Source organism: Sander lucioperca, chromosome 15 (genome assembly GCF_008315115.2).
Source record: "Sander lucioperca isolate FBNREF2018 chromosome 15, SLUC_FBN_1.2, whole genome shotgun sequence".
Lineage (NCBI taxonomy): Eukaryota > Metazoa > Chordata > Actinopteri > Perciformes > Percidae > Sander > Sander lucioperca.
The window spans coordinates 16,067,191-16,082,721 of record NC_050187.1 but is presented as its reverse complement, the minus strand read 5'-3'; the positions used below and the strand labels follow the sequence as shown (position 1 = coordinate 16,082,721).

The 15,531-nt window shown below is 40.9% G+C and overlaps 1 protein-coding gene across 7 annotated transcripts in view; it reads left to right on the top strand.

The window, feature by feature from the left end:
• Nucleotides 1–15,531, top strand: part of pde10a (phosphodiesterase 10A) — a 59,095-nt gene that overhangs the window by 17,225 nt on the left and 26,339 nt on the right. For 5 of the 7 annotated variants that reach the window (XM_035992176.1, XM_035992175.1, XM_031302440.2 and 2 more), the window contains one exon: nucleotides 12,824–12,955. In XM_035992176.1, coding sequence (XP_035848069.1) covers nucleotides 12,824–12,955 — 132 coding nt within the window. Of the gene's footprint in view, nucleotides 1–2,391; nucleotides 2,775–12,823; nucleotides 12,956–15,531 lie in introns of those variants that run through there. The other 2 variants (XM_035992177.1, XM_031302444.2) reach the window with 2 other exon arrangements.

Below are 15,531 nucleotides of genomic sequence, written 5' to 3'. Positions count from 1 at the left end.
AAAGCGACAGAGCGTGTCAGAGAGAATCCATATTATATTGTTATACGTGACCCCTGAATGGACCAGCTGCTCGAGAGTGTAGGAATGCCAGTGATTGATAGCATGCGTGCTTACGCAACCTGCGACAGCTCCCACACCTCTCTCTCTCTCTCTCTCTCTCTCTCTCTCTCTCTCTCTCTCCCGATATGATCAGTGTGTAATGCTGGAACACTGTATGCTGTATCACGTTGCCGACTCAGAGCTGTTGAGGTGCACTGTGAGCACTGATAACACAAGCACACATCTACAAAGGTTGCAGAGATAGGGAGCTCACTTCATTTGGAACTTGATGCTGGATCATCATTTAAACTATTCACACAGAGAGAACAACAGATTTAAACAGGAATCATTTACATGCAGGTTGATATTGTTGACATGTTGTATATTTAATCTGATCAAAGAACCTTATGTGTGCTGTATAATAGTGTAGTTCTGCAATTTATGGCACAAACGTAGTTCTGTGTCAGGATTGTTTTGCTCTACCAATGTCTTGTAAATGAATTATGAGTCTCTCTTCTACATGGATAGTATTAGTGGAAATATAAACATCAGTGTTGATGCATTCCTTGGCTAGCTTTACAGTTAACAGGAACTATAGCCTGAAAGACGTCAGCGACAGCTCAAACTGATACAGGAAATGCTCTGACTGACACTTGAATCTGAAAATAACAAGAAGAAGAGAAAGAAAACTTGCTTTGGGGTAATTCAATTCTTAACTGTGCCATTTTCTAATCTTAACCTTGTAGAAACCAAATGATTGTTCAGCATTGTGAATCTGTGTATTCAGCTTCCATTGTTTTTGTCTCCAGATTGTCTTCTCCAGTCAGCGCAGAATGTAAAATGTTCATCTGGTTGACCTGAATTTGAGGTTAATTAGGTTATTTTTATCATCATCATTATGGGATTGGATATTATTAGTAAGGATTATAATTTAAGTCTAATTATTTCAGTTGCATTGCAGATGTGCAGATTTTGCAGTAATTTGCAGAGTTAGGCTTTTGCTAAAGGGATGGACTATATTGATTTATTTTATTGTGCTAATTCCAGGCGATATTTACAATTATAATTTATGTAAATGTCCGCCTGGTGAAATAAATCAATTGAATACATTCCTTCAGTCTCTGCAGATATTTGAAGTCAGGAGCTTAAATATCAACAGTGGTCCCGAAAAAGGCAGAAAGACAAATCGTATTTACTTCAGACAAAAGGACCTTATGTAAAATCTCAAAATAAATAAGACGCAAATTAAATCTGGGTATGATCAATGTTTAGAGTCTAGACTTTAGGACTGTCTCTCACACATACACATTGTTTGTCTTTTCTGTACATTAAATATGCTTTTCTTATGCTGCACCATAATAAAGAATGTGTTCAAATGTTTGACATTTCTTTTTACAAGACAGATCTCTTTTACCTGGCTGTATATGTAAGGCTTTTCAGAATGAACGTGCTTGTTGGACACAAGCAAATTATAACATTTGGTTTGGTAGTAGGCTACCTAATCTAACTCTGCAGATTGAACCGTGTTTTCTCCTCTCTCTGCTGAGGAGGTCAGAGGTCAGGGTCGGCACCTGAAAGGAATTCAGTACCTTGCTAAATGGCACAGCAATATGCCACCGTGCTAGACCTTTTCAGTCATTTTATGTGAAAGTTGACGCTCCATTAATTTGTCCTGCCATGCCTTAAATTTGGAGGTTGTCGCCGTCTCCTCCTTGACCACTGAGCCGTGGATCAGGAAACAGCATCGTGTCTCTGGAGCGCTGGGCATTTGGCTCGGCCCCTTTTACGCTGCCAAATTCAGGAACAGGAACAGCAGTTCAGCAGCCTCAAGAAAGCTTATCAGATGCGTCAAATGCGCAAAAACACCGGAACAAAGGACTATTTGTCTTTCAAATTGAAATAAATGTGTTGGGTTGTAGAAAAAAACGTAAAGATAATTTTTTTAGATGACACATCATCAAGCGCCGGTGTGTGATGTTTGGTGTCATTGCAGTAATATCTCACATCAATGTGCATAAAGGCCAATTAAGCCATGGCATCAAAACTGTGCATCTGTTTAAAGGAAATTCCTGAAATAAATATTGTTTTATACTTAAATTCTTGACAAAATATCCTTAGGTCAATTTATCGGTGTGTTTAATTTCCTTATCACCCTTAAATCATGCAGCGGTTTGTCTTTTATTTTGAAAATTAGAGCGGAAGTTGTGCTATGGTTGTGGCTGACTTGACGTTGGCGCGCTCCTGTCTTTCCCTCTCTCCCATGGATGTATTGAGAACTCTCTCCCCGTGTGTGTGTGTGTGTGTGTGTGTGTGTGTGTATGCGCGCGCGCGTGCGTGCGCGTGTGTTCCGTCTCTCTGTGTCTGTGCGTCGTCGTCTCCGCTGCCCCAGTCTGCTGCTGCACATCCACAGCGGAGCCACCACGCCGAGGAGGCGGGCCGACTGTAGCTACACCTCGGCCAGCGGTGCTGGGTCATAGCGCTGGTGGAAGGGGGGGCAGCACACTGCTCTTCTTGCCCTTCCTAAACCGTGCACAGCCTGAAGCATTGAGGACACCATCACCTCAACGCGTACTGGAATAGTTTTGTTTTTTTGCCGAGACGCACCAAGTTGCAGCTGCAGAGGCGCACTTCTCTCCGTGGCTCTTCTCTCCTTTGGCGCTCACAATCCGACATGGAAGATGGCCCGTCTTCAACAAGCTGTTTCAGAAGGTTAACGGACTGTTTCCTGGGTGCAAGTAGGTATTTTTGACTAAAACTGTTAATGTGTGAAACAAAAATCAAACTGAAATTTACGCAAAAATATGAAAAGCTTTCATTTTCAGTAACACGGCAGTAAATTGCGAAAATACTGACATGTTTTGGTCCTGCAGGCGTACGTTATTTACCCATGTGTCTACCCAACTTTATGAATGACAGATTGATTGCTGATCTAGGGGACTTCATTGAAGGGGGGCCAGACAGGACTGCAATTTGGAAAATGTAGCCTGTCTCTAAAGTCCTTTTTAATAAAATATAGAGCGGGTTTATGAATCCCATGTTGGATATGATCTGGCCCGGTCTGTCATGGTGGGGGCAGTCAGCAGTTCTGCAGACAAGCCTTTTTAAAACGCGAAGCGAAGTCTGCAGCTTGGCCGGTGTGTGAATAGAAAATGTAAATGTAAAATGTAAAAATATTCCTGTAGAAATGTGAGTTCAGGAGTTAATATTCCTATATAAATTAGTTTATTATTATAATTGTCCTATACTAGCAAATATTTTTTTCATATTGCAAGCTATTCATATAACACTTATAATATTTATGTTCTTATTCCATAGCTGTGATAAATGTTTAGTGTCCTACTAAGATGTATTATAGCTTTCACAGCTTAGACCTATTTGCTTATTTTTATTATATATTTTATCATTGTCAGAGGCAGGCATCCTCCACAGTTTAAATTGTTTTTTATTGAAATAAATGTATTAAATATATTTAAAAAATGGTGCTAGCATAAGAAAAAATATTCAGAAGGGTTAGTGAATGCATTTGTAATTTTCAGTTAATATTCACCTATAATATACTTATATTTCCTTAGCATGTCTGTGTTGCATATTTTGTCTGTACCTTATCCTTGCAATACTGCTGTGGGGACTTTGACTTTAGGAATTATTGTAATTTATAATTTCTGTGATTGTAACTTACACTGTCTGTGTGCCACACAAATAACTCAGTGGATCCAGTTGTTTTAAATGGCACCTCAAGTGACCTTTAGTGGCAACCCTGTAATAACAAGTTAGCAGTTTGGGCCCTTGAATACTTAGTGATGCCAGAATACACACATAGCAGTAAACTGCAGTCATGGAATGTATTATTGAGGTACAGTATGTAGGTATCCTGCCCTCATACTGACCAAAGAAGGACAAGAATTTGAGATTTTCACAAAGCTTCCACTCTTTTTGAATTTATAAAACATAGATGCAGGTTGCTGCGGCTGGTTGAATATTCACTCTTATAAAAGTTCATCATTGACTGCCTGCTTCCGCTTTTGCTATAAATGTCATTATGTGTGAGTATCATAGCTCACATGTATGCTGTAAGGTTATACTGTACAGCTGTCAATTAATCTAGGTTAAATGTAGGATTAATTTGACACACTGTTTGCCTTCTCACGGCATGTTTCCCTGTGACTGGTTGGGGATCAGGGAATAATTTAATTATACTTTATCCTACGCTTTTCTTAAGCACATGAATACATTAATATATAGGGTTTATCTTTTCTCTCGTTTAGCTGCTTTCTACAAATATTAGATATGTGATAGATAACTTTATCTAACACCCAGTAGTGTTATTTTGTATTCTGGCAACTGTGGCATGTTTATCCTCCTATCATTGTTTGTCCTTTCTGAAATGGGACTGGCTGTTGGACTCGGTCGCAACAGACTCCAGTTTGAAAAGACAACGTGTTGGCTCATTCACTTTAATTGCTCATGTAATTCGAAGCAGTGAGTTAGACTTGGGATATTATAAATAGCTGTTTGTAGCCTCACGTTGTAGGAAAATATATATGTGTGTGCATGTTCTTGTGAATTGTTTGTGGATAGTTGTCAGTTTCGGAGGTCAGTCTGGGTCAGCTCTAATGTTATCTCTCAGGCATTTTCAAACCCAATTGGTTGTCGACGAATTGCTTTACTCAGTGAAGAAGGCTGCATTGTCAGGCAGGAAGTGCTCACGCTGGACATTTCCTGCCCCACCGCATGCCTTCTCTCTCACAGTGAGGACTACTCTTAGCACAGTCACTGAATATATAAATACATACATAGTGCTTGATATGATTTAATATGAAAATTAAAACTTGATTGGAATTTGAATGGCTAAATAATTCCAGACTGGGCTGCCAAATGGTCTCTCTCTGTGATTTGTCTTCAGTGTTTATTTAAACTTTCAGGAAATTCAAGCCAAAGAAAATTAGCTTGTTATAAAGTTTAACGCTTTTTTTTATATCAAGATTTGTGCAGGACTGGGTCAGTGCCAGGGCACAGTGCATAATCTAAGCGGCGAAACAGATGACATTCTCCTCAAGGCATCCGTTGACCTCTCGTCAGCTTGTTGTGGGTTGGTATCTGAGGGGATGGGAAAAGGCCACATGCATGTAGATTTCTTTACAACTTGTCCTTGTGTCAAGGCTCATAAAAGAACAGGGCGCTGGAGAAGACGCACAAATCTGCGGTTCTCATTACCGGGTCCCCATTGGCCTCTCTGCAGAGCGGCTGCAGATTTCAGCATCAGTCCAGATGTGTAGCGGGGAACATGACCCCTGATCACTGATGTTGCTCTGGGCGGGGGGGGGGACACAGAGGCACCGCTGCATCAAACCAGAGATGTTAACTTCAAGGCAGAAAGCCAGCTTTAAGGCTCACTGTTGTAGGCTGTGTGATCCACCACCCCTGGCTGTCGTTCTTTCACAAGAAAGTTTTGAGTTTATAACTTGAGTTGAATGTGAAGGTCGACCTGCTATCTTTCTACAGGTGCATTAAGAGTGTTGCTGCTTGCCGGTGACCACACTATTAGGCTGTGGATCAAGGGACATGCTTTATCTACAACTCAGTTCGCCATTTATTACTTACCCTTTACATCTAACGACCTGGACCATTGAAGTGGTAATAATGCAAATGACATTTCCATGGAAATACCCCCCCCCCCCCCCCTCTCTCTCTCTCTCTCTTTCTCTCTCTCTGTGAGGTGTGAGCTTGCATGTTTGTGCAGTGGTGTTTGTTTTTACCATGTGGGGGCGTGTCTCTGGAAGTGATCGGACTGCAGTAAAAGTCCAGGGTGAAATGGCGTTTTCTTAATTTGACACCTTTTCACTGACTGCCCATTGACTTAGCCACACCGGTCACCTCACCCTTGGCTGCTGTGGAATGTGGGGTGCGTGTATGTTCACCTGCATATTTACCATACAGTCTATGATATCTACACATACATACCCAGGTTCACCGGCACAGGCTCAATGAATAAATGAGGTGAACAGTGGGAGAGGAGTCAAAGCGTTTTCATCTTCAGTGTTTTTTCCTCATTGCCGCTCACTGAATGTCAGTGTTGGACGCTGCGCTCCAGCCTTCCCAGAGATAAGATAAGAACCACATGCTCTTCCCACCTCCTGGCAAGGGAGTCCCAGGCGGACCTGCTGACGCACGCACCCCCCTCCTCCCCTCCCTTCCCCTTTCCTGCCTCAGCCTCAGCCTCATGTCAGGAAAGTGAAAAGTAGTACCTTGGCAGCTTGCCCTTGACTCTCTGCCAGAAGGAGTGTGCTTCAAGAGAAGTGGTCTTTTCCCTTTTTCTCTCATGTGCATTTTTCATCTATGTGTTGCAGAGGAGGAACATCTTGCTCACTAAACATCAGCACCGCCGGGGTCGGCCTCTGCTGTTGACATTGCCGCCCGGCATCGTTTGACAGGAGCGCTGAAGACACACGTTCACTTCTGTTCAGGCACTGGCACATAGATGGCTGGCTGCTTCATGGGAAATATAGATGAGTGATGGAGATAGGGTGGAGCTGGCTGTTTTTTTTAGCAGCTCTTAAAACCTTCTTTTATCTGCATATGGGAGTTTATTGTTTCAGTTGAAGCAATACTTTCCTTTGGCAGCCCCTCCAGAAATTTCTGTCACCAAAACAAAAATAAAGAAAACAAATCCTGCAAATGAATCCATGTATACCCCTTTTCTGCATTAAATCCTTGTAACCCAAATAACAACTCAGGTCAAAGAAAGTCACACTTTCCCTTACACCTCAAACTAACCATCTTATTGATGGAACTTGTTGGGAAAGAGTTTTGTCTGACAGTAGAATACAATTTTGATCATTCATTACCATAATTGTTTAGAATATGTTTGTAAGAGTAACTCAACACCAGGGCTGCATTCATCCCTGACAAAAACGTAGCAACATGCGTTGAACACCCTGTTGTGTGCGCAAGAGCTCTGCCTTTTTATTAGCACGAGTTTACATACACGTCTTTGTTGATTGGGTATCCCCTGTGACACAGCCACTAAACGAGAGACACACCCACCAAACCAGAGAAAACAAACCTCAAAGTCTGTTACACAACGTTTCACACTGTTCTGAGGAAACATGTCGTTCAATGCGGACACCCTATAGCAAAAAGATGCACACCGTTTTGTGATGGAACATGCCCTAGGTATCACTGGTGGGCGTGTTCAGAAGTGTTGCACCTGTAACCACACCCAACAGTGATGTCACGGTATCCTACACCTATGCATCACTGCCACATGGTGAGAAGTTCAACCAGTGGAGATTTAAAATCGTCCACTATTTTCTGCCATTTCATATACTAAACGATTATTTTCAGTGAATCAAATAAATAATTGAATGGATTAATTGATGATAAAAAAATCATCCTTTTACCTAAATAATAGGGGGGTTGAAATTAATCATTGTATCGATGCATCGCGATGCAGACCTAGAGGATTCTGCAGAGATACAGTGACAGACCGTAATCGATTATTGCCTACTGATGTTACGGTCGCTGCTTTTTTTTGCCTTTTGTCTGTTGTGTTCAGACTCCGCTACATTCAGGAAGTGTCTTTTTTAGGAGCAGATACAATAAAACATGTATACCTGACTGCTTGAATTTGTTGATGAAAACCATGTGTAGCAATATATAATAATATTGAGGAGGTAACGCATTGTGATGCATCGGGACATCGAATCGACTCGAATCGTTGACAGGATAATCGTTATCGAATCGTGAGACCAGTGAAGATTCACACCCTTACTAAATAACAGTGAAATCGTTATGGGATTTACAAAGCATCAGCAAAGACACTTACAGTGAGAAATTCACATTTTAAAATAGATTTTAGTTAAAAAGAAGTAAATGAGGGAGTTGATCCTTAGTTAAAGACTCTCTGAAGATCTCTGTTCTTCCGCTCTCAGATGAAGACTGCAGTGATGACATAAAGCGGGCGTTGCATTTAAAACAGTGACAGAGATACATGCGTTGTGGAGGCTTAAATCAAACAAAATGTAAATTGTAAAATAAGGACAAACTTGTGGATACAGAGAGAGAAATGAGGCCTCTTCTCTTTTTCTATTCTCTGAAGGAGCTTCCCATAAAGACATGTAGCATCAGAAAAACAGTACTTTGAGGCTTTCCTTCTTGTGTGTCATTGATAAATGTTGATCTGCAAAGTGTCTTATTATGACTCGTGACTCATATGATATCTTACCACAACTGACTCGGCATCAGGTTTCAATGCTGATGCATTTCTCAATACGTTAAAGTTACTATATTAAAACAAAGCATGAAAGAATAAATTTATGAAAGCATGTTTTTTTATATGGAGTGAATTACTTACAGTTTACAGTATCGCTACAAGCTATTTATTTTTCCATCTAAAATCAGACAATGCTTGATGCATGAAATAGCATATGAATACCAAAAACTGGTGCAGACACAAAATAGATACCAGCCCAGGCAGTCTGTAAACGCCTTCCCTGTCCATCAGGAGCGTGTTGCCGTGTTCATTCTGAAACTTGGATGTGAAAGTGCAGAGACCCAGACAGACTGTGACTGGTTTGGCCTTCCCTTCCCAGTCCCAGGGTGTGGTGTTCTGTAGTCAAGATAAGTGTTATGCAACCATACCTCACTGAACATGAACTCAGGCTTCAGTTTTTACACAGGAAGCCCAAGTCTGAGTCAGGCACCAAAAGATCTGCCAACTGGGCAGTAAGTACAAGTTTAAGGTACTTCTGCTTTACATGAGTATTTCTATTTTATACTATACTTCTACTCCACTACATTTCAGAGGGAGATATTGTACTTTTTTCTCCACTACATTTATCTTGCAGCAAAAAAAGATTGTATATAAAAAAACACGTTAAAATACAACCCTTAACCAATAGTTCCAAACCTTTTTGGCTTGTGATGCCATACAAAAGTGTCTCAGATCGTTTCATTTAAATAACACTTCAAGGCCTGATTTACTTTTAACTGAGTATTTTTACATTAAGGTACTTATACTTTTACTTAAGTACAGGATCTGAATAGTTATTCCACCACTGTTTGAGAATAGTCAGTCATTTTAATTAAATGTAAATTATCCCCTACCGCAGTCTTTGCACAGCCTGTATTATACTGTACGGACAATTTAATATTGTGAACATGGGAAGAACCAACTGCTCTGGTAAAAAGTTAAAATGTGACTAATCTAAAAAACAAATCTAGATGATGAGAATTTGGACTTATTTTGTTTGTTCATTTTGATTTGTTTATGTTCGGCGGGCCAGACATTGTGTTATCGTATCTCGATGACGCCATTGTCTTCAGTGGCGTTAGCCACTGTGGGAAGGAAAATTTGACTGAGGTAAAAAAACAACAGACTGGTCAAACCAGTGACCAAGCGTTTGCTTCTACGACAGCAGCCTTTCGCTTCTGATTGAGTGAGCACATGTGGTTCCCAGTGGGGTTAACCATCTTGGACCACAGCATGTGGGACAAATCTGGCTGCACCTTTGATTAGCTGTCGTAGTCACAGGCCCAGGACACTGACGTATATCCCACTGCTCTGAGTGTCACTGCGGTCACATTAGGTTGAGCTGTGGCTCGAAAGACTTCAGAAGGAAAGTCTGTGAGGTCGTCAGAAAGTAGCAGGAATGTTTAGGAAAAAAAGTGCCATCAATCACCGTAATGCTGCAATATAGTGGCTGTTGGGTCAAACCAGTCATTTTTTGACTTTTTCAAGTAACCAGTGCTTTCTTCTACTAAACTGATACAGATAAGAAGGGAGTTTTTCCTCACCACTGTCACACTAAATGCTTGCTCTTGGGGGAATTACTGGAATTGTTGGGTCTTTGTAAATTATAGAGTGCGGTCTAGACCTACTTTATCTGTAAAGTGTCTTGAGATAACTCTTGTTATGATTTGATACTATAAATATAATTAAATTGAATTGAATAGATAAATATTTAATGAGTCTGTAATGCTAAGAGCAGATGCAGACACTGCTTTATTTTTAAACTGTCTGCACTCACCAAAAGAACTGTTTAAATAATTTCAAGAAATTGTTGAAAATACATTTAACATTTTCAAACATCTTTGCTCTTGAATTTGATCGAGAGGAAGTCAACACTTGAAGGCTTTCATGTCATGTACTACCTTCCGTTAATGCATCATGATATTGTATTGCATTAAATCATAACATAGTTTAATCGGATATGTCTGGTCTATATTTTTACATTGTCAAAAAATACAATGAAAAGACCAAAACCAACCAATCGTGCAACCAATCGTCTTGTTGCCTGAAATAATAATTAGAGCACCAAATATGTATTAATCCGCAGATAAAAATAAGTCCCAAAAATGCACTATTTACTCATGTTTGAATAATGTTTGATAAAAACTACGATGCCCACCTCTTTTAGGAAATTATTTTTTTATGAAAGCATATATAGTATTTGTAACCTGTTTTGAGATTTATGTCTTATAGGAACAAATGGGCTTGGAGGGTCGCAGAAGTGTTGGGAGAAGTCGGAATGTATGGGGAGGCGGTCTAACACTTGGTTTTGGTAATTTTATGTAATTTGTTGACAATAACAACAAAAATAGAATATGGTCAGCCTTATCCTTTAAGCAAATATTGGCCTAATACTGATTAAATGACTTACTCTTATGATGCTAGTAAAAACAAAATATACTTTCATTCCACATTCTTGTACTTTTTAGAAGTCCATCAGCCCAAGCCAAAGTTGCAGGTTGAGTTAGGGTCAGAAATAAACAGTGGCTGTTTGAGAGAGCCATTTTCTTTTTTTTTTTTTTTTTTTTTGGACAATAAGGTTTTACAAACTCACACTTGTATTATTCCACATTTACCAGTGTTGGCTAGTCATTTTAAGCACAGGGATGTACCCAGAACACCATTTTAGCAACCTTTATATGCCCACTGTAAAATTCTTAGCACGGCAATTTGTTTTTCGCCCCATGGAAATAGGACATTTGACTATTTTTGTTCATGTGCACACATATGATAGCTAAATAATTTTCGACACAAAACCTGTATTCATAAATTGACACAGCCTCTTTGTTTTTTCATTTTAGTGTCACAAATCACAGTGCCTTCTTTGTGTTTCAAATAGGACAAAGTTGTAAGGGTATTTTGCAGTGCTCCCATTTTACTCCTGTCTGTGTGTCTTTCTGTCCCCTGCAGCTCCATCCAACCCCCCCTTAACTTTCTCTGATTTATTAAGCCGTATTCTGCCGATGTGCGTCACAGCTGGCCAGGAGGCTCGTGAGGCGTTCCGCTCCTGAAGATCTGTGTCTCGTGTCTGGACAGTGTCAGACCGCAGGCCCCCCCCCAACAAAAAAAAAAACGTACCCCCACCTCTGTTTGCCTTATTTGCCTACAACCACAAGCCTGCTCGACCTACACACCCATCCACTCACACACTGAGCAGATGATCCATCGTAACTGAAGATGAAATTATTTGTTCTGAGGGAATAGATCAAAGGTCGTAGCTAGCTGCTCAGACTGTTTACTGGAATCAGCAGCAGCACTTTAATTCCAAAATGAAATTTAAAGTAAAATGCAAGTTTTTAAAGCTTTGTTATAGACACACAAGAGTTACCTGCAGCTGTAGTGGATGCTCCTAACTCCTGCATTTGATTTTATTTTATCATCTCGCACAACAGTCAGGGCTGTACCACCCTCCATGTACAGTTCTATTGTCCACAAGTCTATAGCCATTCACTACCCTGATATACAGCATATTAGACAGACACAACTTAGTAATATTTTCATGCCGTGTGTGTTTATGTTTGTATGTTTGAGGGCAGAACACCTGTCTTTCAGCTGCATGTCCTCCTGTGATTCAAACTTGAAGGGAGCCTACACAGATGCTGCTGATAACCAGACATTTCGTGAGAAAGAGAAATTAAAATAAAAACGATCAGGGCTATCTGAATACAACGGCCTGCTTTCAACTCTTATCTGATAACAAATATGTTTACTGTGTGCCACTCCATAACATGTAAATTTAGCACAGGATCAGTTGGCCATAGGATTTTTCCTTTACAGGAATTATAACTTTCGGTTGCATTTCATATCAGCGTTGAGTTTGTGGTCTCATGATGCAATGACGTCTCATGGCTGAATTTAGACAGCTACAAGTCTTTGTCGTAGACACACACTCCATTTGCATGAGTGACCTAAACGTGATGGTTTTCTAGTGCATCATGACGGCCACTCAGACGCCAGCGGGTGTATTAAAAACAACTTTCCCTCAACGATGGTCTGGCAAATGGCTTTTTTCCCTGACAACAAAGACAGTAAACAGCAGCACTTAGCAAGCTCTCAAGAACCTAATTGCCTATTAAGCACAATCGGGTCCGCCTTTATCCTGCTGCCTCTGTTGGGGGCTCCTATCCTTGGAGACACAGCTTTACAGTAAACATAAGCGAGCTAGCCCGGCTATTTGACAGCTTTAGCTAGGACATAGGCACTGCTGCTGCCGCTCTTACCTCACAGCAAATAGAGAGATGACCTTCGGCTGTTTCTAGCCTGTGCATTTGTTTGGGTGACTGTCGGGAACACTGTGGGCCTTTGGCAGCGTGTCATATGACGTTGTTTCCATCCTCTTATGTCTTATGTTTCTCTCCTCCATACTTTTCTAGCATTTCCAAGATTTTGTGCAACATCTCCCAGTGTTATTTTTTGTTTTTTACACTTCGCTTAGTCATAAATAAAGCTGTGTAGTGCAAGAGCTAAAAGACGTTTTATTTCTGTGCTCTTCAGGCTTGACAGATGAGAAAGTGAAGGCCTACCTCTCGCTGCACCCACAGATGCTGGACGACTTTGTGTTGGAGAGTGTGAGCGCAGAGACGTTGGACAGATGGCTGAAGAGGAAGACCAGCAGCAGGCCTGCAGGTACATGTATAACCACACACACACACACACACACACACACACACACACACATGCTTGTAGCTCTCCAGATCACTGTGACATAGTGATTGGATCAACAGATTCCAGGATATTGATGCAGAGTTGTAATTTCTGGGTTATTTTGCTTTGGTTAAATGTTTGTATGTTTTAGCTCACATAATCCCATATGAGTTTCCGACTAGTCAACCACAAATACAGGCTGCAGCCACGTCAGTTTGCTTTTATTGCATTGAAAATCTAAAACCTTTTTGCTTAAACACCAAGAAATAACCAGAGTGTGCCTCTGCAGATTGTATTTGTTATCCCGGCCATTTGCAATACAAATCACTCATCTTTACATGTCTCCTTTAATTGCCAGTGTGTGTGATAGACAGAAGAAAGGGAGAGGGAACGGGCCTGTCGGGTGTTTACGGGTCATTAGATGTGTTAGAGCGGGCCGAGTTGAGTCTGTTCTGTGCGCTTCACACACAGCGGACTGTTTCTCAGACCAACCGCATCCATCAAGGGCCCACAGGGCTGGCACTCTGCCCAGTCGAGCTGCTGACGTCAGAGGCGACCTCCAGAGACATGCAGCCGGCTGAAGGGGGCCCAGGGGAGGGGTAGGGATGGTGGTGGGGGATTGCGCTGGCTCAGGGTGTGGGTGTGTTGAAGTGAAGGGGGAAACTGGCAGAGGATGGATTTGTCACATTTTGGAGCTGCTTTCTACATGAGGTCTACAGACAGTAGTGTTCATTGCTGCCATGCAGAGACGTCTGAGCCTGCATTTGAAACAGTTTCCTCCTGTATACTGTGTGTGTGTGTGTGTGTGTGTGTGTGTGTGTGTGTGTGTGTGTGTGTGTGTGTTTAGGTTGACAGGTACAAAATAGACGCCCTCATGTTAGTCCTACTTGCGCCAACTAAGAACTAATTCACCCATGTAGTTCAGGTCAGAGCAGATGAAGCCCATGCAAAGCTGATTCACAGAACTTCATTGCAGAGCAGAAATGCGAAAGATTTTTGGCTTAATTTCCTGAGTTTTCAGATATCATGCGAGTCATAAAACTTAATTCCCTCAGTGCAAAGGTCAAGTCTTTTCAGTTCTTAATTCTTTACTCTGCTTTTCGAAGACAACAATTTAAGGAACCATACAAACTGCTTTGTTTACTACAAATAACATATTCTTAACATGACAGCTGACTGTTTTTCAAAGCATGTTTCAGCATTTCAGTACAATAGGAAAATCAACAAAGCCAAAGTTATCAGTGCGCAGAAACTCACAAGTGTTGATTGATTTGAAAAGTCTGCACTGCATTACCACACAACCATAACATGTTTTTTTTTTTAAAGATTATAATTTTTTGGGCATTTTAGGCCTTTATTTATAAGGACAGCTGAAGACAGGAAAGGGAAGAGAGAAGGGGAACGACACACAGCAAGGGCCGCAGGTTCGATTCCGACTCAATGCTCAAGTGGTGAACAGTAATGCAAACTATAATACTGGTCTCCTAATAGGTGTAAAGCTTCTAGTAATGTGGTAACCCACATCAGTTTGTTGGATGAGGACACAGTTTCAGCCATAACAATATTTTTTATGCAGTGACAGAGAGAATATCAGGGACATACTGCAGCTTTTGCCATGTTGACATAAACAGCTATACCACTTGTACCTCTAGTTGTAAACAGAATTTGCCAAATTTGACCAACTGCATACCTGTGGTTCTCATTAAGTACCAATACTTTCTGATGGTCATAAGTGCAATATGCTGCTCTGCTACAAGCATCTAGACTTTTGGTCTCAAAGAATCCCTGTCAGTGAATGGCTAATGGAACCCATATTAATCTTAAAATGTCAAACAACTTGACCTACAGTTGATATTTATTGGATATTTTTTTTAAAGCTTTTCTTGTTTTAATTACATTTTGTCATTTCATGCATTTATTGGATAGTAGGGGGGGGGGAGAGAGATGGGACCACCAGGGTGTCCCTATTTCTTGGATTTTAATCTTGTTAGATTAGTTTTTTTCTTTCTCTCTATCATCTAAATTGGCTAATAACTTCCCTAACTTTTATTTGGAAATTGATTTTGAAATCCACATTTTTCAAAAAATGCTAAAGAAGCTGTTTTGGTGAAAAGTTGTTTTACACTCAGCTGGTTATCATGTAGATTACAAAGCCACACAGTATGCAGCTTCAGTGTCAGGTTTTTTTTAATGCAGTGTTCAGTGCCAACCTAAAGTAGAACACTGATATTACTGCATTTGTGAAGAAAGTCTTTTGTGTCCCCAGATGAAGCTGTGTGAAGTCTGATAAATTGCCTCAAATGATGTCACTTGAGTCAGTGTCAGTTGGGTCTGAAAACCTTAAACTGGAAAAGTCTGGGCGCGTGGAGTTGAAAAGAAGGGAGCTTACCAGACCTCTGTTACCCACTCCTCATCTCTGCTTGAGGTTGAGGCCACATTAACCTAGTCGCCAGTTAAAGCTATAGTGCGTAGTTTCTGTCGCCCCCATGAGGAATTCTAAGTAATGACAACAACACTGTCGGCGCGTCCACATGATACAAGCCTTGTGACCGTGCACG